The following is a 27,584-nucleotide window of genomic DNA, read 5'->3' on the forward strand; positions in this document are numbered from 1 at the left end:
ATTTTTTTAACTTAAATTTTGAAAATGTTCCGGAAGGTCTGACACTTTTATATATATCATAAATTAAAGCTAATGTAATATACTTTATAATAGTAAAAAAAAATTTCGGGCTTTATTTTATCTTCAAGGTGAAAATGGCTACCAAAGGCTATTATTGTGTGAAAATTCTCAATTTTATTTTTTACATTTTTAACATAATAATGCTATAACTTATTGAAAAGTGTATTGATCAATATAATTTTTTTATGGGAAATACTATTTTCTAATAATCTCTTTTTTATTCTACATACTTTGTCTTAATCAGGATATTAATAAGGAACTAGCAGTTTATGAAGCTTTTAGAATAATCCACTAATTTTTTAAAATTAAACACTATCTAAAGATTTGCATCGAAGCGTTTTTTTTTTATAGTGATTTTAATCACTGTCAGATATCATTATACTTGATCCAACTATGCCACGTCACCACTGTGCCGCGACCCCCCTGTGCTGGGTTTTTTNTGATCCAACTATGCCACGTCACCACTGTGCCGCGACCCCCCTGTGCTGGGTTTTTTTTTTTAAATCGGAAGATAAAGGGTTATGCAGGGAGGTTCAAAACTTAAAAATGCATCTAGAAAAAAGAATATTTTCAACTTAATTTTTAAAAGTGTACAGGAAATACTGACACTATTATATATATCTTAAATTAAAGCTTATGTGATTTACTTTAATATGAAAAAATAAATTGGACTTTATTTTGTTTTCATAGTGAAAACAGAAATCAAAGTTAACAAAAAAAATACGAATTTTGTAAAACATTACACTATTAAATAATGAAATATCATTTTGATACTATATTTAATTGCTATAATAATTATTTATACATATATTACACTTATAAAATATTAATTATTTTTAAGTAAATCTTGTTGTTAAAATAGATGCTACAATTGAAATATTCAAAACTATATTCCTTATAATTATATTCTATAGTTTTTAACTAATTAGTAATAATATTAAAATTTAGTGGTGATAGAAAAAATGTAATTGCAGATTTGAAATTGGCACGAAAAAATTAAATAATAATAGTATATTTTTGAATCTGATGAAAATTCCTTCTAAAACCTTTAATTCAAAATAAACAACAAATTATTTTTCAGAAAATTTTTATATTAAGCCCGTTAATTTTTATACACGTTTGTCATAAAAGTAATAACTATTTTATAATTTTTTATAAAGTCTCTGATAAAATTACAATACTAAATTATTAAATATATTTAATAATTTATAAATGTGATTGATATATATCAATCACATACTATATTTAATTGCAATAATAAATATTTATTCATATATTATAATTCTAAATAATAAAACTTGTAATCAGGACACAAATAAGGAAATAGGAGATCATGTTGCTTTTGGAATAATCCACCAATTTTTTCAAATTAAACACTATTTACAGATTTTCATCGAAGCGTTTTTTATGATAGTGATTTTAATCACTGTTAGATGTCATGTATACTGGACCCAACTATGCCACGTCCCCACTGCGCTAGGTTTTTAATCCTTGATTTTTTACTTTCAAATAATTTTTTTAGCGTGAGTTCATAATTTACCTTTTGAACAAGTAATGGATATTTTGTTATTCGTTGCATAGGTTTTATAAGAAAAGAACTAAGAGGTAATCCTTTTGTTCGACAATCGCTTTGACAGCGCTTAGCGATTTCACGAAAAGCAACATTGGTTTCAGTTAATTTTTGTAATGTTATGGCAGCATTTAACTGGCAACTACAAAATCGTACATAACGTGTCATCCTTGGAAACTAAAAATTACAACATAATTTACATTTAAGCATTTAAATAAAAATGTACAAAAAGTTAGATCAACCAAAAAGATTTCTTACATGTTCACATAAAATATCACCAACTATTCGCACAACTCCAGCAGGACTCATATCTTTACGTACTCGTAATGATCTAAATAAATATAAAACTATTTAACAATAAAAATTTTTCTTTTATTTGAAAACTATACTAAAATGTTTTTCTTATGATATTATTTTTTAATTCTTTATAATATGAAAACAAGTTGACTGAATTATTTACAATTTTCAAAAATTCATATGCTCAATACATTATGTCTGTACCAATTTATATTATACAAGAAAAATAATATTTCTAATATTATATTATATATAATATTATATATTATAAAATAAATCTAATATTTTACATAATATTAGATTTAGCACATAGGATACTTCTCTGCGATTTAATCATTTTATCAAATTTTTACTGATTGCCAAAAAGTTAAACATTGATTTCAAGTCTTCATATAATTATAAAATTCATTTTCAATGTTTTACATTTTTAACATTAAAAATTATAACATACGTTATAAATTTTTTTAAGTATAATAAATATTATGAATACATAAACAAATTATAAATCACTTCTTTCAAATTGATATTTTGAGTGTCATTAGTAACTAATAGTTTTTCTTAGTAGAATATAATTGAAACACTTATTTGAGAGACAAATTATACTTATTTAGAAAATTAGTTTCCAAGGGAAAAATGTTTTTTATGGACAGATAGGGAGAACATGTAATAAGTACGCTTAAAAATGTTAATCTAATAAGCGTCTATGGCTTCGTTGGAAAAAATGATGAATAGAAAATTCTTTGGTAGTTTTATGTATTTTTAATGAAATTAAGTATCTACAAATTAAATAAAAACCAAACCTACATGCATTGATTGATTTATAAAAATAATGCTATCATGGTATTAATGATATAATTTAATAAAAATAACATAATTCAAAATTCAAAATGATGAAAATTATCCAATTAAAAAGTCAAGAAGGTGAAGGCAACTGATCCCTATGCATCTGCCTGCAGACGCCCATGTGTCTGATTAAGATTCTAGGTATAAACTTATTGTAGTAATTCGTAAATTTAACCCTGTATTGTAAAAATGACGCATTATCAGAGTTTTTAAACGCGTTCCCTTAAGTTAAAATAGGGTCATTTATATATTCTTTTTTGCTATTAACTCGGTGTATCTCATCAAATACTTTCTTTTAGCTATTTCAGTTTTAACGCAACAAACTATTGATAGCTTAAACAGTTTTTTTTTTTACTTTGTTCTACTAGTATTAAATTTAAACTCGTGTAATTTTTCAAGTAAATGGTTCAGTTACAAATTTGCAAATAAGAGCTATAGATCTTGGCATCAAATTACAGAAGATTAGAAAAAAATGTTATCATCAAAACATTATTGTTTTAAAAGAACTTCATTTAAGTAAGTTGTTTTACTAGGGCCTCGAAGTCTTTAATTAGACTTTATCATAAGTGCCGTTACCAGATATGAGAAAAGTAACTTAAATAATCTGCAAGAGCGTAATTAGATTTACGTCCAAATTAGGATATACATAAAAAAAATTTTCACCTCTCCTTCCTAAAGAAAATAAATTGCATATTCGTTATATAATTACTTTTGTTGTTAGGGATATAACAGCTCGTAATTATACAAGTGTTAATCTGTTTACAAAAAATAGAATAATTTTTAAGATTGTGGCTTCTTAGTACTATTTTGGGTTACAATTATAGGCGTAATTAAGGGGCTTAGTTTCACGCAGGGGAATCCGCAAGGATTACGGGCCTAACCACCCCGCGGACCCTAGTTATTTCAGTGGGGGTGGCAACACGTACCACTGTTCTTAGCCGGTCATAACTTTGGTTAGTTGGGACCGGTAGGCCTGGGCATACATGTTTTCTAACAGCGAATAGGCCCCCCTAACCCAGCCATACCAAGTGAAAGGGTTGCTAACTTGTCACAGGGTAGTTAGCCGAAAGGTAAAGTGACCATTGGGATCCTCTATGGCACCTGGTGCGCCATAGAGTATACAGCCTTGTCACAGTATCGAGCTCTGCTGCGGCGGACCTTTATTTCTCGACTATTCGTGGGAACTATATGGACAAAAAACATAGAAAAACCACAAAACAACGAACTTGAGACGATCAGGGATCTAATGGACAACTTGTCGAAACAAGATCGTGAACTGACGACTCTTCGCAGAAGAATCGCCGAACTTGAAGGTATCAATGCGAATAACGGGACACTTGGTGAACCGTGTGCTAGCAAAGAGACAGCAATGTCAACAAATGTAGATCAGCAATCGCAAGATCAACTGGGAGCAGTAGCTAACAAAATCGAGGGTCTAAAACTTAGACCTGAGAAACTGAGCGGCAGTCAGAGGCGGAAGCTGAAGAGGAGCCGAGCAATCATGGAGGGACAGAAGAACATACCAAAGGAGGGAGACAAGGGAACCGATGATTTGAAAAAGTCAAAGGGAACCGAAGTTTAAAAACCTGAGGACGAGGGTCAAGAACCTCTATGTAAGAAAACTCATTGGGTACCGACCTACAGGGACGTGGTAACCGATGATAAAAAAGTGGCTTTGGTCCTTGCAGGCTACCCTACTAACAAGTTGACCACAGAGCAGGGGCTACTCATTGAGTCTTGTGTTGGAGACTTGACACTGTCGGATACTGATGGAACCGACATACCAAGGTTTGAAGACACCAGTCTCACTGATGGAGCACTTGTGATCAGTGCAGCCCAAGAGAGCTCTCTTAAGTGGCTCACTGATCGTGTCAACCTGATAAAACCTTAGGACGGTGAAGAACTCCAATTGGAAGCCTACAACCCGATCAAGTACAAACGGATGGTCACTCATATACCAGGGCTCCCAAAAGAGTCTAAGAAGATTTTGGAAATTTCGGCAAAACAAAACCCAGAGCTGAACACGGCGATCTGGAAAGTCCACCATGAGATAGAGGTTGGCCCGAAAGGACAAACTTTGTTCCTAAGTGTGGATGAAAAGAGCATGGCCAAACTGGAGAAACTGAAGCGCAGTCCATATTTTGAAATGGGCAGAGTTTGCTTCACAGACTATGTTGCCAAGCAGCCACCAGCCCGGAAGGATGTGAAAAAATCTACTACTCAAAAATCTGGGAAGAGGAAGGCCGAGTGCCACTCGGAAACGGAGGTAAGGCACAGGTAAGAAACAAACGGACACACTTCACTCCTGCCTCGAAAGGGAAGGGAGAAAGTGTGTTACGTAAGGGAAGGGACCCAGGAAACCGCCACCCTCAATAATGGCCACAGCTGAGGGGGGAACCTCTCCACGGATCCAAAAGCAAATGTGAAGAGCGAACCTAAGGTACGGTCGCCACCTGGGGACAGCGAGGGGACACCACCCACAGAGAGGGCTGTGTGACACAGGGACTGTATCAGACACCTGTATCACACCCAGTACAGCGTGCTTTCTCAAGCGTCAACATGAGTTTTTCTGAATGGCAGACAATAGAATTAAATTCACGCAAATAAACCTACATCACAGTAAAGAGGCCAGTAGAGTATTACTAAGGACCCTAACTGAGAGGCATACAATACCCTTACAAATAACACTTATTCAGGAACCATGGATAAATGGTGACCAGATTAAGGGGCTAAATCTAAGAAATTTTAAACTGTTTCATAAACAAGCAGATAAACCAAGAACTTTCAATTTGATTAATAATAAAGTTAAAGCCAGCTTGATACTTAATCTATCAAGTGCAGACTTGACTATTATTAAAGTAACACTAAATGATGGTAAAAATATTATAGTAGCTTCAGGATACCTACCATATGAGGTCACAGACCCAGGTAGGGACCTAACTATGCTCTTTAATTATTACAAAAATGAAAAATTAGAACTAATCCTAGGTATGGATGCTAATGCACACCACACTATTTGAGGGAGTAGAACATCAACCAAAGAGGAGAGGTTATAATGGATCTATTGATGATTACAGACCTTAGTATACTGAATAGAGGTAGTGAACCTACTTTTGTTATCAGGAACAGGCAGGAAGTCATTGATCTGTCAGTTTGCTTAAAAGGGTTACTTCAAAAGATAAAAGGGTGGAAAGTATCCTCCGAATCTTCTCTTTCTGATCATAGGCACTTAAGATTCACTTTAGAAATTAACAAAGTTGAGATGGAGTACTATAGGAACCCGAAAAGAACAAACTGGGACAACTACAGGGTTCTTAAGAATAACATTCCCTACAAAGTGGAGATCACTGCACGAAGATAATGGAATATTAACCACCTGACTGAAAAAGGAGGATTTGTGATATATACAGATGGATCCAAAAAACCAGGAAAGGTAGGTGCTGGAATTTGGGGCTTAAAGCCACGAATAAATGTCAGTATGTAATTGGGCACAACACCCTCTGTTTTACAAGCAGAGGTGAGGGCGATACTGGTAGGGGCTCAGAATCTGCTCGTATACAAAAATAGAAAGATAACTATCTTAAGTGATAGTCAAGCGGCTTTGAAGGCACTCTGTAACGATCAAGTGAATTCAAAGCTAGTCCTTGAATGCAGGGAAACTTTAGAATCACTATCGAAGTTCAACAAAGTTACACTAGTGTTGGTACCAGGACACAATGGTGTCACTGGAAATGAACTGACTTTCTTGCCAGGAAAGGAGCAGAGAACACCTATGTTGAACCAGAAACAGTGGTAGAACTCACTGAGCAGTCCTTCAAAGCGCTACCCAAGAATTGGTGCAGAAAATAACACAGAGAAATCTGGAAGTACTTGGTAGTACCTACACAATCTAAAATATTTATCAAGACCCCTGGTATACTGTTGGGTGATCTTAATAACATGACTAAACATCAAATGAGCACTTTGACTGTTCTACTGACAACACATGGTCACTTGCTTAAACATCTTAACGCAATGGGAGTATTGGAATCACCATTGTGCAGGAAGTGTGGAGTAGAAGAGGAAGACTCATTCCACATTATGTGCGAATGTGAAGCCTTGTCCATACTAAGATCACACTACTTAAATAAACCTTTTCCTGAAAAAGAAGATATTAAAAACCTAAAACCCAGAGAGATACTCAATTTCTTTAATTTCTGTATTTATGTTTTTTTAGAGTATTAAATTGTGTTATAATGAACATTATTTACTAAAATTAAATTGAGATACCAAGAACAGAAAGGATCAATGTGACAAAAAAATTATTAAAAGAAAGTTAAGTTTCAAGTTTGAAGAATGATACCTATATATGTTTTGGTAAAAAAGCCATTTTTTAATAACATTATTTTTCAGTTTATGGATTATTTAAAAGAATTATAATTTAATTAAGTTATAATTTAAAAAGAATGGTAAAAATCCAAACTCACAAGTGACCTATATTATATCAATATTCTGATGAACACAAAAAAACGGAAAATAGCATTTACGAAACAACAAAACATATTGTATATATTTTTAAAACATTATAATGAATTTTTTTTTGTTGATTAATAATTTTTTTCTTGGAAAATTTCACAATGGTCACATTAAGCCTGGATTTTTGCCTACTCAAGTCACTTTGCTCTATTTTGCCCTGGATGCCAAATTATACAGTAAAAATATAACTTACGTTAAGAACATTTGATTGCACTCAATTATTTCTTCCCAATTTATGAAAATTTGTCGTATTTCAGAAGTAGTAAGAACTTTGCTTTCATACAAAGGTTTTTCAAAAACCTAAAATACATTACTTTTTTGTACATTTTATTTATAAAATATCAATAATAACAACATATTATCATAAGAGGCTGCTCTTTAACAATTAAAAAATAATGTTTTATGAGAAAAAATGGTCAGAATGGTTAATGAAAAGGTTCATAAACTATATTTTTAGCTTCTTAAAAAAATTATAAAATGACAATTTATGGTATTATATTAATTGAATCTTTTAGAAATATGAATTTGAAAATATGAAAATCATTGTAAATCAATATGTAAGTATTGTACAATAATTACATATATAAATAAATTAAATAATTGATAATATATATATAATAATAATAAAACATCAGTTTGTTGCAAAAACTTTGTTATGGGTATAGTTCCTTTATCACTATTAACTCTATAAATACACGATCTTCATTTTTTTAAGACTATAAAAGATATGAACTTTTATGTTGTTGTAATAAAAAAATCAATCATATATTTATGCATTTAATACGGTAATAAAAAAAAAAAAAAAGTTATAACTAAATCGTAAGAATTTCCACACTAAGGCAACACAAATTTTTCAAAAATTACTAATCCAAGACATAGAACAGTGGTGAGGTCAATTATATATCCAAATTCCAAAAATTACATAATATACAGATTTAAATCACGAGATTAACCAATGAAAAATTAAAAAATTATTAACTTAACAAAAATTGATTCATTCAATTGAATTTATTATTAAACAGTTTTATTTTATAGACTTCTACAAATTATCTTTTTAAAATATATTTTGGAACCCACCCAGGATTGCGTTTTTCATATTTTATGTTTTTTAAAAAGTGAGATATCTAAGGGTTATATTACTAGGGTATCTAGAATTTTTTATCTGGCTAAGCTGAAAAAAAATTTTGTATGCCTTTTTCTTTCTTGTGTATTAACGGCTACTAGGGCCATACCGTCAAACAACCAATCCTCCAAGTCTTTTTGTCCGGTGCTTTTGTTTTTCATTCATAGCCTCCATTTAACGATTCTACCTCTCTCTTTACCACGTCTTCCCATCTTAAACGGGATCGTCCAAGAGGCCTTTTCCCTTCTGGGTTTTCTGCCAATACCATGTTTAGTAATGGGTTCTGACTACGCGCAGGCATGTCCAGCCCACTATAACCTCCTACTCTAGATTATATTTAATATGTTTGGATGATGAAATAGTTCCTCCAATTCTTTGTTTTTTCTTATTCTCCATCAGTCAGCTTCCTCGTCTTTTACTGGACTAAAGATCTTTCTTAGGTTTTTCCTCTACAGAATAAACAATTTATTTTCTTCCTTTTTTCTTAATGTCTATGTTTTTGCTCCTTATGTACTTATAGGTCGTAATAGGGTAATATACAATTGTATCATTATTTCTCTCGACAGTAACCGTGACCCTAGTATTTTTGTGAGTCCGTAAAGACATTTTTTTCCCGATAGGATTCTTGTTGCTACTTCCTTTTCAGTTTCATTTTTTTCGGTTAATACCGAACTTAAGTATTTAAATTGTATGACTCGATTGAATTCATGGTTAACTATTCTCGTACTATATCTTCTCCCCACCACCATGTATTCAGTTTTACCTTCGTTTATTTGTAAGTCAACCTTTTTCGATGCTTCCTGTAAAGGAAGGAGTAGGCACAATGCTTGGAATATACATTGGAAAGAAAGTGAAAAAAGTTCTTTGGAGTACGTAAACCCAAGAGTAGAGTAATAGAAAATAAAGGAGAAATTATTTATGAGCAGAAATAGGTAGTAATTAGATGGAAGGAATACATAGAAGTACTATATGATGAAGAACTAGTTGTTACAGATTAAAAAAAAAATGATATAGAGCAAGATAAAGAGCATGTAGAATTTCCGGTATTAAGAGAAGAATTTGACAAAGCATTAAGAGACTTAAAACCAAAGAAAGATCCAAGCCGAGCTTTGGAAGGAAGTAGGAGAAAATATGGTGAATACATTATTTAAATTCATTACATATATTTACAAAACGGGAGGTATACCTACAGACTTTGTAAAGAGTATAATAATTCCCATTCCAAAGAAGACATCAGCTAAAAAGTGTGAACAATATCAAACAATTAGCTTGCTCTCGCACGCCTCAAAGATTTTATCAAAAATTATGCATGAGAGAATGGAAAAGAAGATAGAAGAAATACTATCAAAAGACCAATTAGGATTTAGAAAAAATATAGGATTTGAGAAAAGCAATATTGGCTTTAAGATTAATAGTAAAAAAAAAGAATACGGAAAGATAATGCGATGTTTATTGCTTTTTTTGATATTGAGAAGTAATTCAATAATGTGGACTGGGAAATAATGTTAAAAACGCTAATTAAGTTAGTTAAGAACGGAGTTGCAACCACGGAAACAAAACTGTTTAATGAATTGTACAAAAATGAAATAACAATCATAAAAATGGGAGGTATTTAAAAAGAGTCCAAAATAAAAAAAGGTGTTTGGGAGGAATATACATTATCACCTTTACTATTTAATGCCTACATTATGTATGGTTCAGTGTTGGGCGCTTGATAAGAAACTAGAGCAGAGAATGAGTGTAGCAGAGATGATAATGCTTAGATGGATGAGTGGTGTGACTAGAGAAGATAGGATAAGGAACGAGGATATAAGAGGAAGTATAGGTGTAGCGTCAATCGTGGATAAGATGAGAGAAAATAGACTTAGATGGTTTGGTCATGTTATGAGGAGAGAAGAATCGGAAGCTGTAAGAATATTTATAGAAATGAATGTCGAAGAAAGAAAAGGTAGAGAAGACCAAAAAAGAGATTGAGGGATGTTATTGAATGCGATATGAGGACAGCAGATGTGAGCGTAGATGATGTGGGAGATCGTGTCAAGTTGAAGTTTAGGATAAGGGTGGCCGACCCCAAGTAGTTGGGATTAAGGCGAGGAAGATGAAGAAGACTATTTAATGCCAACATTCAAGAAACCATAGATATTACAGCTAGGAATAAAGGTAAATGATCACAGAATAGACATGCTGAGATTGATGAAACTGTAGAACAAGTAAAAAATTTCATATATTTGGGTAGCACTATAAGCTCAGATGGAAGATGCAAAAAGGAAGATATAAAGAAAATATCCTAAGCTGAGGTGGCATTTATAAAAATAGAAGTATTTTTGCTTCAAAAAACATTGACCTTAATATTAGAAAGAATCTACTAATAACGTACATCTGGAGCATTGTGTTATTTGAATGCGAAACATGGACTATTGAAAGAGAAGAAATGAGAAGAAAAGAGGCATTTGAAATGTGATGCTATAGGAGGATGGAAAAGATAAGTTGAACTGATAGAATTACTAATGAAGAAGTTTTAGAATGGGTATCTAAGAGAAAATTAATATGGAAGAGTATACAGAAAAGGCAAAATTAATTAATGGATCATACTTTAGTAAACAACGGGTTGCAATTATTAATCTTAGAAGGAATAATCGATGGAAAAAATCATAGAGGAAGATCAAGATTGCAATACATAAGTCAGATAATAGAAGATCAAGGATGTAATTCATATCAAGAGTTGAATAGAAAGGCTAGTGATAGAGAAACATGGAAGTTGCTGCAAACCAATCATTAGATTGAATACTGTAGAAAAAAAATTTTCAAAGGGAACATCAAATACAAGCTGCCCCAGGGAGCTGAAACCCTAAATACGCTATTGAGGTAAATTACCTCTTGAAAATGTTTAAATGCAATAAATTAGGTTTATTGGTGGGCGCGTTATTTGGGAACAACCTAATAAATCTAACAGTCCAATATTTATTATATTAGTAGGTTTTAGTATGGCATAAAAAAAATAGTCATTTTCCAAATAAATATTAATATTTTTTGTTACTTCTGAGCTATTTTTTCGTTTTAGGAAATGTTGTTCATAATTAAATGTATACTCATTAAAGTTTTTTTAACTTGTTTTACTGGAATAACAAAAAAAGTTATTATAATATATTTAAAATACAAAAAATTTAATTAATGATAATACTTCGAGAAATTACTATATTTTCCTAATGAAAAATGTTTTTATTAATGTTAAATTTTCGATTATTTTTTAATGGCTTCAAAAATTAGTCAAATTGAGTAATATGATTAAAATATTCAAAATTTAACATTAATAACGTTTTTTAATTATCATAATTTATTAATCTTAAATTTAATCACCGATTGCAAGTGAAAGCAAATAAAAACCTAGATATACCTCATGAACAGCAATCATATCTTCAATGTAAGCTTGTTCTGTAGTTATTAATTCTAGTATGTGTTGTTGTCTTTTTCGTTCTTCTTTACTCAATGTCACTTTTAATGTAACTTCAGCTATATTCATATAACAAATAAACAAAATACTGATGGACTTATTCACAGTATTTATTTTTACAATAATTATATTCAAATTTTTATTATTGTAGTAAAGAATATTACTAGTAGTATAATGAACTCCTCTAAATGAAGTATGTTTAAAGATAACTGAATGGTTACATCATATTTTAATAAAAAGTAAACTTATAGAACTTATTAAATTAAACTAGTAAAATGAGGTTGCACATTTATGATAATATGAAGTTTATTAATGTTTTTCAATACAGAGTTAGTACATTTAAAGTGACTATAACAATAATGTCAGTTTATACGTGTTTCACTAAATATCTAAACAAATTAAACAGTTTTAATAATAAGATTTAAATAATTTTATTATAATTAAAATATCAATGATTTTGTATGATCATACAGTATTTGTTTTAAAAATGTATTTTCAAGGAGAAAATATCAAAATATTATTTTTAGATAACTATAAGAAAAATTGATTCTACATTTAAATCTAAAATTAATAATGCTATAAGATATGGTAGCAAGTAATACTAAAAATATCACATAAAATAACAAACAGTTCATTAAAATAATCTTTAAAAATTTTGAAATTAACAAATAAAATATAATTGATATTTAAATAATTAAAAATATATATTACAATAATTAAAAAACATTATAGTAAAAGAAAATATATTAAAATTACTATGGAGGGAAAATATTGCACTAAAGTATAAATATCACTATATTTAAGACATTTTTTTCATAATTTGAGTTAAATAAAATTAAAAAATCTAAATAAATAATAATAGCTTTAGTTTTTGACTCATAAATTAATAAAATTACATGAATTGTATTTTATTTTTTGAGATTAATGAACCCATGCAATTATATTAAAAATAAGCAAATAGTAATATTTTACAAATAAGATCTAAAATGTAAAATTTTTTCTCTATTTAAAAATATAAGATTTCAAACCTAAAAACTATTTTAAAGATAACTGAGATTAATATAGTAGTATATCTTGATGCTTGACCTCTGATGAATTTCTAGCCAGTGAACAAACTTGTATAACACACTCCTACAATAAAAAAAATAAACAAAAGAGACAGCATAAAGAAGATGTAATTATAAAATGAGTAGAAATATTCATAAGAATAGCTAGTTAATTTAATTTAAATAAATATATATTAATTATTTAGAAGAGTTCATTATATTAGTTAACAAAAAAATTATTCCTATAAAGTATTCTAAAAAATGTTAAAAATAATATGATTTTTTTATCCCAGTCAATTAAGTCAAGTTTTTAAGTACTTCACTTACACAAAAGTGCCACATAATTACTAGGAAACAAGCCAGTTTTTCCATTAAGTTCTCCTCTCCACCAGGCTTGTTCCTCTTTTGACACCAGTGTAATAATTTCATCCTTTTGAAAAGTTAACTCATCACTATGTACAGCATTGAATGGAAAGAGTGCTATAACTTTTTCTAAAAAAAATTATAAAATAAAGCATAAACATATAATAAATTTATCTATTGCTTTATAATAATTATTATTTTTAATATAACTTAAATGTTATTAAAAAATTAAATGTTAGTAATTGAAATTTGACATCTATAACACTGGCACAAAATTTAAATGTTATTTTTTAGCATTGATGTGAAGCTGAGAACATATTAATTTTATTATTATGTGTTTTTTTTGTGTTTGTTACCACTTTTTCTCAGCTCCTACCAAACTGATTTTTTTCAATGATACGTCAAAAGATCAAAAATCATATCTAATTGAAGACATTCCTCAAAAATAGAAATAATTTCCCACATTCTCTGTAAATGGCGCAAATCCCCCCAGAAAATCTGTAAATATTGTTTTTTTTAAAATTTTTTTTTTATATTGAAACCTTAAGTATTTCCCTTTTTATTTTGATAATTTAACCTCTACATGCCCGCAGAGGGGGATTCAAAATAGCACCTTTTTTACATAAGTCAACTTTTTCATCTTAAGTTGTGAAAATGTTCTGGAAATACTGCGTCATTAAAACATATGTTAAATTAAAGCTTATGTTACAAACTATATATATATATATATTAGGGTGGTCCTTATTTTTCAACTTCATAATATTTCTTTGGCGTTATTGTATTCATTATTTATTTCCCATGTGGTAGGATCTTCATATAAAAACTTGAATTTTAATTTAAATCACTCGAATAATTACCATGAATTGTTGCTGAGCAACAATATTATCCTCCATAAAAATAGTAAACAACAAATTTACAAGGGATGAAAATCAAAAGCAATTTATATTACAAGTATGAAATTATATAATAATTTAATGCAAAATTTAAAATTTAAAATTACTATATTTGTATTATAACCTTTACTTTGGACTATTTTAGGTGGTTCAACAATATCGCCAGCTGTATCCCAGTTGTAGCCAAGAAATTTTGAATAAAAAATATTCAAATTGGAAAAACTATTATTGTGATAAACAATTATTATTTTATTGTTTGTTTTTTTTTTTTTTTAATTAATATAACTAAGAAAATTTGTTTGTTTATGAACAAAAAAACATACATGCAAAAAAAATTTAAAAAAAAAAACACGTTTTCGTAGTTGTTTTAAATTTTTATTTGGAAAGGATTGATAATTCAAAAAAAACTCAAATAACGTTTTTTATAGAAGATATCACGGTAATTAATATTACTTCTGTACAATTTCTGCGTACAATTAAAATTTAAGACACTGGAAAAGTATAACTGAAAACTATGTCATTTTTTTAAAAAAAATAAGTGAAACAGATTTTTCTTATTTTTACGAAAAATATTAATTTTACAAAAAAATAATAAATTACCTTATTTTTTGTTCACATTTAGTTCTATAAAAATTGTTCTTTGTGTTTTTGGTGAAACTTCAAAAATAAAGAGCGTACACTCAAAAAAAGAAAATCCACCCCATTTTTGAAGAACTTCAACCCCTTTGAGGCACGTGAAGGGGTTGACTTATTGTACTCAGATTTTACCAGTTTCATTTTTTCAGTGAACCTAACGAAATTTTGAGCCCATGACTCTGAATTTATGAAGTCGAAAAATAAGGACCACCCTAATATATATATACTTGAATATTTGAACTACGTTTGGTAAAATAAATAAAACTGACAACAAAAATAATAAAAATTAAATTTTAATATTTTTTATGGTAAACAATTAGTTATATAAACTAAGATCTATAATTGTACTCAGATTTTACCAGTTTCATTTTTTCAGTGAACCTAACGAAATTTTGAGCCCATGACTCTGAATTTCTGAAAAAAATTTTTTCTTCTATAACTAAGGACCATCCTAATATATATATATAGTAAAAAAAAAAATGTGTCCTGATGACTTATCTTCTACGTGTAAATGATTGCCATAGTTAAAAGACATGCTATTTTTGTGTTGAAATTTTATTAGTATTGATGCAAAGCTGAGAAGGTATCTTTCATTCGATATATTTTTTTTTAAATCAGACCATTTCCCTTTATACAGAGTGGGTTCAAAACTTAAAAACTTAACTTAATTTTTAAAAGTGTTCCGGAAATACTAATACTTTTATATATATCTTAAATTAATGCTTATGTAATATACTTTGATATGAAAAAAAAAATGTTTTCTTTATCTTGGCTTCATGGTGAAAACGGATATCTAAGTTAATAAAAAAATAAGATTTTTGTAAAAAATTCTTTTTTATATTTTTAACTTTATAATGCTATAACTTTTTGAAAAATGTATGGATCAATACAATTTTTTTATGGGAAATACTATTTATACATCTCTTTTTTGATACTGATTTGCAACATCTAAATTAAAATAAAATAGTTTACCTTTAGAACAAGTTGATGTAGTTGTTACAGGCATTACTGGGGTATTATTTTTTATAGCTGGAGAATTTGCCCTACCAGTACTTCCACCTAATGGCTTGACATATGAAGCTGGAAACCATCCAATCTGCCTTTTTTGTCCTTTTGCCTAAATTAATAAAATAAAAATGAAAATTTTATTATTTTAAATTCATCAACTATCTTTTTAAAGATATAATTATTTTCTTAATGATTGGTTCCACAGTCCATGAGTATTTCTAGTACACAGTTTTAAAAGTCACAATAGTGTCATTTAATATAGTTAATCGTAACAGCGGTTCTTGTTGTAATCAAGCTATTGATGTCAAGATAAGACTAATAATTTCTTATCGTGTGACAGCTGTACAAATATTTTTCATCTGAACAATATACAAACAAAATTATGTGCCACTAAGTTAAAGTGTAATATTAATTTTAAAAATAAAAATATAATAAAAATTGATCACTTGTGGCTAGTTAATTAAGTAAAATTAAAACTATATTAAAAATATTATTAATTTAAAAANAAACTTAAATTCTTATGTCAGAAATGTGAAAAAGAAATATCACAAATCCCATCTATTAAATCACTTATGATAGGATTGAGGGACAATACTTGTAGACTAAAATCTGATATAATTAATTTAAACTCGTGAAAAAAAATTATATGTTAATAGTATTGTAGCTAAATTAACCTAGAAGCAAAAATGAGCTAAAAATGTGATAGGTTAAAACATAGTAAATAGTTCTATTATTGCTAAAAGGATTATACATGATTAAAGTGCAATATTTGAAATTATAAAATTTTATTGGGTTTGAAACCTGCTAACATAAAAACCATAAGATCAGGAAAACTTATCCTGGATATTGAAGCAAAAACAATATTGAGGAAACACCAATCTAAAGGTGATAGAGTGGGTGTATATTTAAAAAATGATCAAATAAAAATGTAGCAACAACATCTCCAATACTAGAGAGGAATTAAAACAAAGAATTGAAAATGATATAATCATCAAATATGAGTTAGGAAAACTTAAAATGATTAAAAAATCAAAAAACGAGCAGCACTTAATGGATTAATTAACAGCATTTATAACTATTATCAAAATGTAAAAGCCCTAAGAACAAAATTAAATAAATGAACACTTAAATAGTAATAGAGATTATAAATAAAAATCATATAAAAAATATTATTATAACTATATATACAAAATGTTTTTTTTATCATAACCTAATCAATTACTTACAGAATCAAAATGGTTTAAACATTTTAGCTTCAATGCAAAGCTGTGAAGGTATTAATTTTTGTGTCTGTTATCACTTATTTTTAGTTCTCACTGAACCGATTTTGATGAAAAAAATTTCCTTATTCTTCGTAAATGGGATAAATCCCCCAAAAATTACAATTTTAAAAATCGATAAATTTCGACATTTTTTCAAATTATTTTTTACTTAAAACTGCCTTAACTTTTTCAAAAATGTATGGATTAATTTATTTTTTTTAAATACATTAGGTATTTACCTATCATTTGACATATATTTTTTTAAAAATGTGACCCTTTACCTGCCCACAGGAAAGATTTTAAAATGGCAACTTTTCCACAAAAAATAAACTTTTCAACATAAGTTTTGAAATTGTTTCGAAAATACTGACACTTTTATATATATTTTAAATTTACTTTAATATATAATATCACTAATATACTTTAATATGAAAAAAAAGAAATTCGAACTTTATAATGCTTTTATGGTGAAAATGGCTACCGTATTAAAAAATTTGCCATTTCTGTGTTAAAATTCTCGATTTCATATTTTTGATTTAATATTTCTATAACATTTTTTTTTTATTATTATTAAAATACCTTACAAGGGTTTGTCATAGTAATGAGTTCACCATTTTTAATAAAAGTTACAAGAATCTAACTTAAAGTGAATATAAATTTTAATTTATTTAAATATTTTGCATTTTACGTTAAAAAAAACGACTTTAAATTTTCGAACTAACTTAATTCGTCCTTTTTATCCAAAATGTAAGAGGTGTGTTCAGAAAATAACGGGAATTTTTAAATTTCGCGGGTTACAAGAGTCCGATTATCAAATTTTTTTTTCATAATTTTGGTACATTATGTCCCTGAAGTATAATAAAATTTCCAGCTGGATTCATTTTTTACTTTTTCAGTGGCAACCGCTAAGGTTAGACGTGTTTTTGAGATCGGCGATTTTTGTTTATTAAAAAAATTGATCAAAGGATTTGTATCAAATTTTGCGTAAAAATGAAATGAAGTGTAACAAAGTGTGTGAAATGTTAACAAAAGCCTATGGCGAGTTTGACATGTGTAAAACAAGGGTTTACAAGTGATATAAGCGTGTCCAAGATGGCCGTGAAGACATTGAATATGACAAACGTCTCGGACATCCCAGTACATCAACAACCTATGGAAACGTGGAAAAAGTAAAAGAAATAGTTATGAACGATTGCCGAATTACAATCAGAGAAGTCACTAATGATGTTGGAAAATATCGATTGGCTCATGCAATGAATTTTGTTCGAATATTTGGAAATAAAATGCGTAGCAGCAAAATTTGTTCCAAAATTTTTGAAATTTGAACAAAACCAGCGATGATGGAAGTTGCTCAGAAGTCAACGACGATGCAGAATTACTGAAACGTGTTATAACAATTGACGAAACATGGGTTTATGAATACGACGTCGAAACTAAGGGTCACAGTGAAGGCATTCTGGATCGCCAAGTTGAAAAAGGCTCAATAAATGCGATCGGACGTAAAGGTTATGCTCACTGTGTTCTTCGATTTTTATGGTATTGTACATTATGAATTCTTGCCACGAGGTCAAACGGTCAAATAGGAGTACTACCTACAAGTTCAAAGCCGTTTGCGTGAAGCAATCTGAAAAAACACCCAGATTTGTGGCAAAAGAATTCATGGCTTTTGCACCACAATAATGCACCTGATCATATTTCATTGCATGTTCATAAGGTTTTGGTCAAAACAACATTGTAACGATGTCCCAGCCTCCATATTCGCCAGACATGGCTCCGTATGACTTTTTCTATTTCTAAAAATAAAGAAAACCTTAAAGGGCTATCGTTTTACAAGCATGACATTAAAAGCGCATCACTGAATGGACTGAAGGCTATCCCAAAGATCGAGTTTGAAAAGTGTTTCGAGGATTTATTTGTATTCATAAATCACTTCAATAGAAATATTAATTATTTTTAAGTAAATCTTGTTGTTAAAATAGATGCTACAATTGAAATATTCAAAACTATATTCCTTATAATTATATTCTATAGTTTTTAACTAATTAGTAATAATATTAAAATTTAGTGGTGATAGAAAAAATGTAATTGCAGATTTGAAATTGGCACGAAAAAATTAAATAATAATAGTATATTTTTGAATCTGATGAAAATTCCTTCTAAAACCTTTAATTCAAAATAAACAACAAATTATTTTTCAGAAAATTTTTATATTAAGCCCGTTAATTTTTATACACGTTTGTCATAAAAGTAATAACTATTTTATAATTTTTTATAAAGTCTCTGATAAAATTACAATACTAAATTATTAAATATATTTAATAATTTATAAATGTGATTGATATATATCAATCACATACTATATTTAATTGCAATAATAAATATTTATTCATATATTATAATTCTAAATAATAAAACTTGTAATCAGGACACAAATAAGGAAATAGGAGATCATGTTGCTTTTGGAATAATCCACCAATTTTTTCAAATTAAACACTATTTACAGATTTTCATCGAAGCGTTTTTTATGATAGTGATTTTAATCACTGTTAGATGTCATGTATACTGGACCCAACTATGCCACGTCCCCACTGCGCTAGGTTTTTAATCCTTAATTTTTTACTTTCAAATAATTTTTTTAGCGTGAGTTCATAATTTACCTTTTGAACGAGTAATGGATATTTTGTTATTCGTTGCATAGGTTTTATAAGAAAAGAACTAAGAAATAATCCTTTTGTTCAACAATCACTTTGACAGCGCTTAACGATTTCACGATAATCTCTTGTGTATTATATAAGTATATTAATTCAAAAATTTGAAACTTAAAAATTTTATATCTAATAAACAAATAAATTGAAATTAAAAATTCAAATGCTATTACTATTAAATTAAAAACTCAAATATTTTATTAAAATTAAAATATGTATTCCCAATTAAAAAAACAAAGTCGACACTATAGGAAATAAGAGATGAACCAAAAAAGTATTACATAACTAATAAATCAAGAATAATTTGTATCTAAAGATAACCAAAAAGAAAATGTTTGAAATATTTTGATTAGTAAATAATTGAGTGGGTTATGATAAAAAAAAATCACTTTGTATAGTAGATAGCAAAGAAAATTTTGTTAATGAATTAAGCCTTCTATACAATTCTTTTGGTAAACATAAATTTATTATATGTTGTGATTTTATTATTCCCTATTTTAGTTATAGCAATGATGATTCACTAACCATTTGTATTCCAGAATACCATAAAAACTTTCAAAATATTATGAGTTACTTAAGATTTTCTTAAATAATTTAGGTAGAACCCTTGATTTAGTATTCATATTGGATGCAACTGTACAAATTAAACAAGCCGAATCTTATTTTCCATTCTGCTCTACACATAGATAACACTTTTCAATTAGTGCACCATATGCATACTACTTTCACTGTATATGACTTTAAAAAATCTGATCATCATAATATTAATAGTTACTTATTTTCCCTAAAATGGTCATCAATACTCAATTCCAATGATAATAATAAAAATGTTTATGAACACTTCTTATATTCCGTAAATAGTTAAGTACCAAAAATAAAATTTATTTATGAAGCATTGTCTAGAATACAGCTTATCCTTTCAATAAAAAACAAAAAACAATCCCACAGTAATTATAAAAAATATGCAAGCATAAATAGAAACTACAGTTTCAATGATATATGAAAGTAATGCAAAATCTTATAAGAATATCTATTCTTCTATGAAAATAAAAGTTTATGCAGATGACTTAAAAATATTCAAAATAGTTAATAATTTTGGATGACCATATAATTTTCTTTACTCGTGATTTAAAATTATTCAATCTATTTCATAGTATTTGACAGTAAGTTGTTTTTTAATAAGATGTTATAAAACACAAGTAAGTTGTGTTTTATTTTTTTAATTCAAGAAATAAAATATTGTTCCTATTTTATATGCTGTACATTACCTCTATATTGTTTTAGTCATACAACAAAATGTTTGGTTTATGATTTATTAATACATTTTAACTTCTTACTTTTGGTTAAAATTTAAACATTCAACTTTTTTATTTGGGATCTTTTTTAATGCTATAATATTAATTTAATGAGCAACTCAATAACATAAGTTATTTTTATTACTTGTAGTTCTCCTTCCCACCATCCAGTGGTTGTCTTTTTTCTTATTTTTACTAACTGTCCTTTTTGTAGACTTAATTGTTCTGCACTTGTTGAAGTATAAGGTGCAATAACTGTCGCAACTTCAGCTTTTTTAGATCCTTTAGTAACCTTTGAAATCATTACATAAATGAAAAATAAAAATTACTATAATAAAAAAAATGCATTACTATCATAATAACTATCATCATAAATAACTATTTAAAAAAAAGGAATTTAAGCAAATTATTGAAATAATTCTCAAAAAATTTTTAAAACTTATGTAAAATTATTTTTAAATTTATGTACAATTTTTTTTTATCATCCTTCAAACAATCGATTGTTATATTTAATATCATAAATTTAGGGTGAATATGAGAAATTTATTATATTTGTATAATAATAATTCTATTCATTTTTTAAGAAATAATTACAGTTTGATGTTTTTATTTTCTAATTTTTAACATTTTTAGCCCATAATTTAAAAATAATTGCATAAAATAATGAGATAATACTTAATATTACTAATTGCTTCGTGTAATAATATTATAACAACTTACAAACTTTAAACCTTTGTAACCATGAAATCAATTAATTATATCTCATTGTAAATGTAAAGAAGACAATCTTGAAAAGAGCCGTTTTAAGATAAATAGTTTTAAAGTTTCAACCTTCTAAAGAGTTACATTGTTTTTAGCATTTATATTAAGTTTAAGTCAACTTTTATGGAAGTTTCTGGCATATTAAGATAAAGAATAATAAACTATATTAAATTATATAAAAATTTCAAAAAGCATGAATTTCAAATGGTTGTCTTACACTTATAATATGATATGATAATTTAATTACTACACTGTAATTTATGAAAGAACGCAACTGAGCGAGTGTTGGATAAAATAGAGGCATTATATTTTATCACTTATCTGATGAGTAGCGTTTTCTTAGCCCACACTATATAAATATCTTACCTTATCATCATTTTCACTATCTTCAGCAGCACTATTATCCTTCTAAAAAAAAAAAATATCATTATCATGATTACAAATCAAATGAAAAATTTTTCAAGATAATAAATAGAAGGATTCATCCAGTGCAATAATTTGTGACATCCATGTTTTGAAATTATTCAGAATCACAAAATATTAAATAATTTTGTTATTAAAAACTGTATTAGATATCTTTATAATAATGATATCTAATTTTTAAATAGACATACCTGGTTATCACAACAATTTTTTAGTAAAACTATTTTCTATTGAATAATATGAAAACAAGAATTTTGAAAGAAAAAGTGCATATATCCAGTTATTGCACTAACTCCATCAATGAAGTCGATGGATAAACTAATAAGTTGAAAACTATTAGTTAGAATAATGCAATTATTTTTGAAAATTTAAAATTTTGTTATGGTGATATTAGCATTGATGCGATTAATTGTTTTTTTATATTTATAAAATCAAATTCTATTAATAAAATTACAACTTAATTTATACATAAATCTATATTATACATATATATATATTACTTTATTTGAGTATAAATCTGGTGTGATAGATCTACTTTCTCCAATTTTTTGAGATTCCATTTGTATTGGTGTTGTTAAAGGAGAAGAAGTAACTGAAGTTTCTGATTTTACTGATGCTGCAGATTCTAAAGGAGGATTTTTTTCCAAAAATCCTTTAGGCTACATAATTTATAAAATATTTATTACACATCTTCATATATTTATTTAAGGCACATGTTGTAATTACTTACATTTTAATACAAATAAACTAATTGATAAGTACATTTTTTTAAAAATTCAATATTTATACTTAAATTTTTGTCAAATAAAATAACAACAAAAAAACACAGTGGGGTGGCGGCACAGTGGGGTCGTGGCATAGTTGGGTCCAGTATAGATGATATCTGACAGTGATTAAAATCACTATCATAAGAAACGCTTCGATGCAAATCTGTAGATAGTGTTTAATTAAAAAAAAAAAAATTTGTTAAAATAGCATATTTTTGAATACGATAGCCATTTGCACATAGAAAATAGGTCGTCGGGACAAATTTTTTTTAAATTTTATAGTACATAACATAAGCTTTAATTTGACATTTGTTGAAAGGACGCAGTATTTCCGGAACATTTTCAAAAATTAAGTTGAAAAAGTTAGTTTTTGTAAAAAAGTTACTATTTTAAATCCCCCCCAACGAACAGGTTAAGTATTAGATTTTCAAAAAAATGATATCAAATGAAAGTGAAATATCTAAGGTTTTAGTATAAAAAAAAATTATGTCGATTTTTAAATTTGTAATTTTTTTGAATATTTCCTCCATTTGCAGGGAACGAGGGAAAATTTTTTAATTTTTAAGGGTAATGTCTTCAACTAGATACGATTTGTGATCTTTTGACGTATTGTTGAAAGAAATCGGTCCAGTGAGAGCTGAGAAAAAGTAGTGACAGACACAAAAAAAAATAAACACATCATAGTAAAATTAATACATTCTCAGCTTCGCATCGAAGCTAATAGTTTTCTTTCTTTCTTGAAAAGTTGAAAAATAAAAAAACCTAATGATTTTATTTAAACAACAAGGATCTTACACTCAAAAAGCCAAAATTTTTATTATAGATAATAACAGAATAATTTTAAATTAAATTTTTTCTAACAACTTTCAACACCCATAATTTAAAAGATATATTAGTTTTAACACATAAATAAAACTAGTGGAAATAGTGTACCCCAATGCTTAAAATAGTCCTTAATAACAACAATTTAATAAAGCATAAATATTTTTTTTTTATAAATAAGAACTCTGCAAAATATTTTTACATGTTTTTTACTTATTCTAACACTAGCCCTGGTCATAATTAATTTTTTTAGAAATGTATAGTGTTATGTAATATATTATTACATAATGTGTAATGATGAACTGGACATACCTTTAGACAAATTTTAAACAAAAAAAAAAAATTAATTTAAATTAAGACTTATTATAAAATAATAATAAAAAACCTAAAATAATAATTCAAACCCCCAAAAAAAAATTTCTTGCAATGCCACAGTAACCCAAACGTTGGGCAACAAGAAAGTTTTTACAAAGCAATATCTTTAAAAATAATGTAGTATAAATATTAAAGGTTCACAGAGAAAACAAGGTAAGTCAATTTTTTGTAAATTCGGAAAAAGGAATTTTTTATTTCAAAACGACATGTTATTTGAGAGTATACTATAAGTTTTAAAGATCATTACTTTTAAATAATCAACTTTATCCATTAACTTAAAGATACATAATGATATATCAAATTTATTTGTCACCAAAATCTTAATTATGAAATAAATAGACTTACTTTGTTTTTTTAGTGTACCCTTTATTAAATTAATAGAAATTATATCAAAATTTTTAAAAAAAAACTGAGATTTTAATTCACTTTGTTATTTTATTTCATTTCAATCAAAGAAAAGATGCTCTCCAAGTACAAAATTTAATTTATGAAAGGAAGAATTTGAAAATAAAACTTTTATTTTGTATTTCTTGCAACTTATTATTTTTTTAAGGCATTTTTTTCATTTTATAACTATTGAGAGAATATTTAGATATTTTTAAAACATTGGAAACAAAAACAGTATATATTGATAAATAATTATTTTTTCAATTTCTTCCAATATAATATTAAGGTAATAATTGTGAATCGAAAATAATTTAAACAAGAAATGTTCCTAATTAAAAAAATTTTTTTATTACCTGAGGTTCAAGAAGTTGAACATAATTAGAAGGAAAAACACCAGATCTATCACCAATTATACCTGTCCACCAATCACCATCTTTTTTAGTTACTAATACTACTTCATCTTGATATAAATTCAAGTCACCAGGCTCAACAGACTCATAAGGATAAAGCACAGTATAATATTCTAAATAAAATGCACACATAAATAATAAAAAAATGAGTTTAATATTTTCAGTTGAACACAATTTAAGAAATAAACCTTGTTTAAAAGTTGACGTATTGTCAGAGTCATTTTTTATTACTTTAGCCATTTGTTTATTAAACCATCCAGACCGATTATTAGAAGATGTACCATACCACCAATCTCCCTACAACATAAAATAAACTTTAAGTGATAAATAAATACTAAATATTAATTATAATTAACTAAATAATTATTTATTTAGAGTTATCATATTTATTATAAGTATCATATTTTTGATTGAAGCCTGGTAATCACTCAGTTGCTTCCATGGCAGCACTGATAATCTCACAAGCTTATAGAGAGAGTAACATACACATTATCTCTTTTTAAGAGATAAAAGGTAATGCTTATTTTTTTATGCACAAGTTAATTGACAATTGAAGAAATTAATGTTACCAGATTGTAGGTCTGTACAGGACCATAAATATGAAGGAAATATTTACTTGATTTTCAGATACTTCAATAAGTTCTCCAGTTTTGATAGTAAGAAAGGAATTGTCTTTTCCTGACCAATTTTTCAAAACTTCAACAGTAAATTTTACTGCAGTACCATAACCCAAAATTAATTCAGAAGATGGGTAGTTACTATTATCAGTGACTTTAACATTAAAATCCTTATCAAAATCATTTTCTGGTAGCTCAGAAATTCCACTATAAAAGAAAAATTATACATAACATTACATTAATATTTCATATACAAATATAAATGAAAAATATAAACATAATTTTAAAAAATAGAAAAAAAAATTAGGCAATAATTTTAATGTAAAAACAGTTGCTAATATAAATACATTAAAAAAAAAACTTATTAAGTATCTATTAAAAATTAATTTTTTTGTTTCAGTATTTAACTAGAGAACACTGTTAAATAATACTTACTCTAGAGGTATTGTGGTAGTAACTTGATTATTTTCAGGTGGTGCTTGTCTGTTAGCTATTATGCTACGAATATCATCAGTACCATCAACTGTTTCAACATATGATTCAGGAAACCATCCAGTTTTATTTTTGAATTCCCCAGCCAACCATCCAGGTTCTGCATTTTGTTCAATTGGAACCATAATGATGTCACCCGGTTGAAAAGATAGTTCATCAGAATTTCGAGCTACAAATTCGTATAGAGCTCGACAATTTTTAAAAGCACTTGACTCTAAAAACAATTTTAATCGTTCAATTAAATCAATTTCAATTTCGGGCTATACTAGATATATGTTTCTAATTAAAATATCAATTAGAAAAATAAAAAATACCTTGACTCTGTGACGTTTCACTACCCCAATCTGTAGTAGGAGCCACATTCCAAGCGTCATCACCCCAAGATGACATCTCTTTAATTTTTGTTTTTTTCATATCCATAACTTTTTGTGTTTTTTCAACATAATTTGGATAAATTTTCTCACATTCATCAATAAGTTTTGTTAACTGTTTCTTCAACTGATCAAGGGTACCGTTATTATTTTCAACATCTTGTTTCTTTAATTCAATCTTGCAACAAAAAAAAAGAAGATAAATAAGTACATTACATTTTTAATAGTCAGCAATAATTAAAAAAGCAATTAATTAATATATAAATAGTATCTTGTAATTAAAAAAAATATACACACTCTTGTATTCAAATAATTAAAGAAAAAACTGTTACCTTAGAGTTAAGATCACTGATTTTTTCTTCCAAGCTCTTTATAGTTAACTTTTTGTTAGTCAGTGACAACTGAGCTTGTTCTTGGATCTCAACAGTAACATTTTGAGAATTTGATTTACTTTTAGATTCAAGACGTATTTTTTCTTGACTGAGAGTAATAAGACGCTGATTTTGTTCTTTTAAAATACATTTTAAGCGGGACATTTCATTCATTTGTGTGTCACGAGTCGACCGCATACTATCAATAGTTGATTTAACACCAGTTACATTAGCTCGAGTTTCACTAATTTTTTGAGATAGCTCTTTAGTCTTATCAGTCTATAAAAATAATCAGGTAAAATTGGTTTCAATTATTTAAATTTAATTATAATAATTACCATTTGTTGCAACTCAATGGTTAAATTTTGATTTTTCGCTTTAAGTTTCAAAACAGCTTCTTGTTCTTTATGACGTTGTTGTTGTAGTTCCATGCATTTTTGTTTTTCCCATTCCAACTGACGTTGTCTTTCCATTTCTCTATACAAATTTAGAAATTTTTGTAAGGTACCAGTTTAAAATGTGTGTATAACAGTTCTAATGAAATGAGGTGTGTTTATGACCTAAAGAAATTGATTTTAGAATGTCTTTAAAAACACTAACCATTATTTAAAAAAACCAAGATATCTAATAATACTTTTTAATATCTGTTTAATGTAATTTAATAATTATTTTTTAAATATTTAATGAGAGCAATGTTTTTTATGATAACATATATTATCT

General features: G+C 27.5%; 1 protein-coding gene across 5 annotated transcripts in view; it reads right to left on the reverse strand.

The window, feature by feature from the left end:
- LOC126901099 (intersectin-1) overlaps positions 1 to 27,584 on the reverse strand; it is a 42,036-nt gene that overhangs the window by 9,280 nt on the left and 5,172 nt on the right. For all 5 annotated transcript variants that reach the window (XM_050677323.1, XM_050677324.1, XM_050677327.1 and 2 more), the window contains 16 exons: positions 27,203 to 27,341; positions 26,826 to 27,143; positions 26,437 to 26,671; positions 26,066 to 26,336; positions 25,630 to 25,837; positions 25,202 to 25,310; positions 24,957 to 25,126; positions 22,753 to 22,911; positions 22,196 to 22,237; positions 21,213 to 21,359; positions 15,770 to 15,914; positions 13,233 to 13,397; positions 11,803 to 11,918; positions 7,479 to 7,585; positions 1,889 to 1,961; positions 1,601 to 1,807 (listed from right to left, as the gene is read on the reverse strand). In XM_050677323.1, coding sequence (XP_050533280.1) covers positions 1,601 to 1,807; positions 1,889 to 1,961; positions 7,479 to 7,585; positions 11,803 to 11,918; positions 13,233 to 13,397; positions 15,770 to 15,914; positions 21,213 to 21,359; positions 22,196 to 22,237; positions 22,753 to 22,911; positions 24,957 to 25,126; positions 25,202 to 25,310; positions 25,630 to 25,837; positions 26,066 to 26,336; positions 26,437 to 26,671; positions 26,826 to 27,143; positions 27,203 to 27,341 — 2,611 coding nt within the window. The remainder of the gene's footprint in view (positions 1 to 1,600; positions 1,808 to 1,888; positions 1,962 to 7,478; positions 7,586 to 11,802; positions 11,919 to 13,232; positions 13,398 to 15,769; positions 15,915 to 21,212; positions 21,360 to 22,195; positions 22,238 to 22,752; positions 22,912 to 24,956; positions 25,127 to 25,201; positions 25,311 to 25,629; positions 25,838 to 26,065; positions 26,337 to 26,436; positions 26,672 to 26,825; positions 27,144 to 27,202; positions 27,342 to 27,584) is intronic.

Source organism: Daktulosphaira vitifoliae, unplaced genomic scaffold (genome assembly GCF_025091365.1).
Source record: "Daktulosphaira vitifoliae isolate Bord-2020 unplaced genomic scaffold, ASM2509136v1 Scaffold_3, whole genome shotgun sequence".
NCBI lineage: Eukaryota > Metazoa > Arthropoda > Insecta > Hemiptera > Phylloxeridae > Daktulosphaira > Daktulosphaira vitifoliae.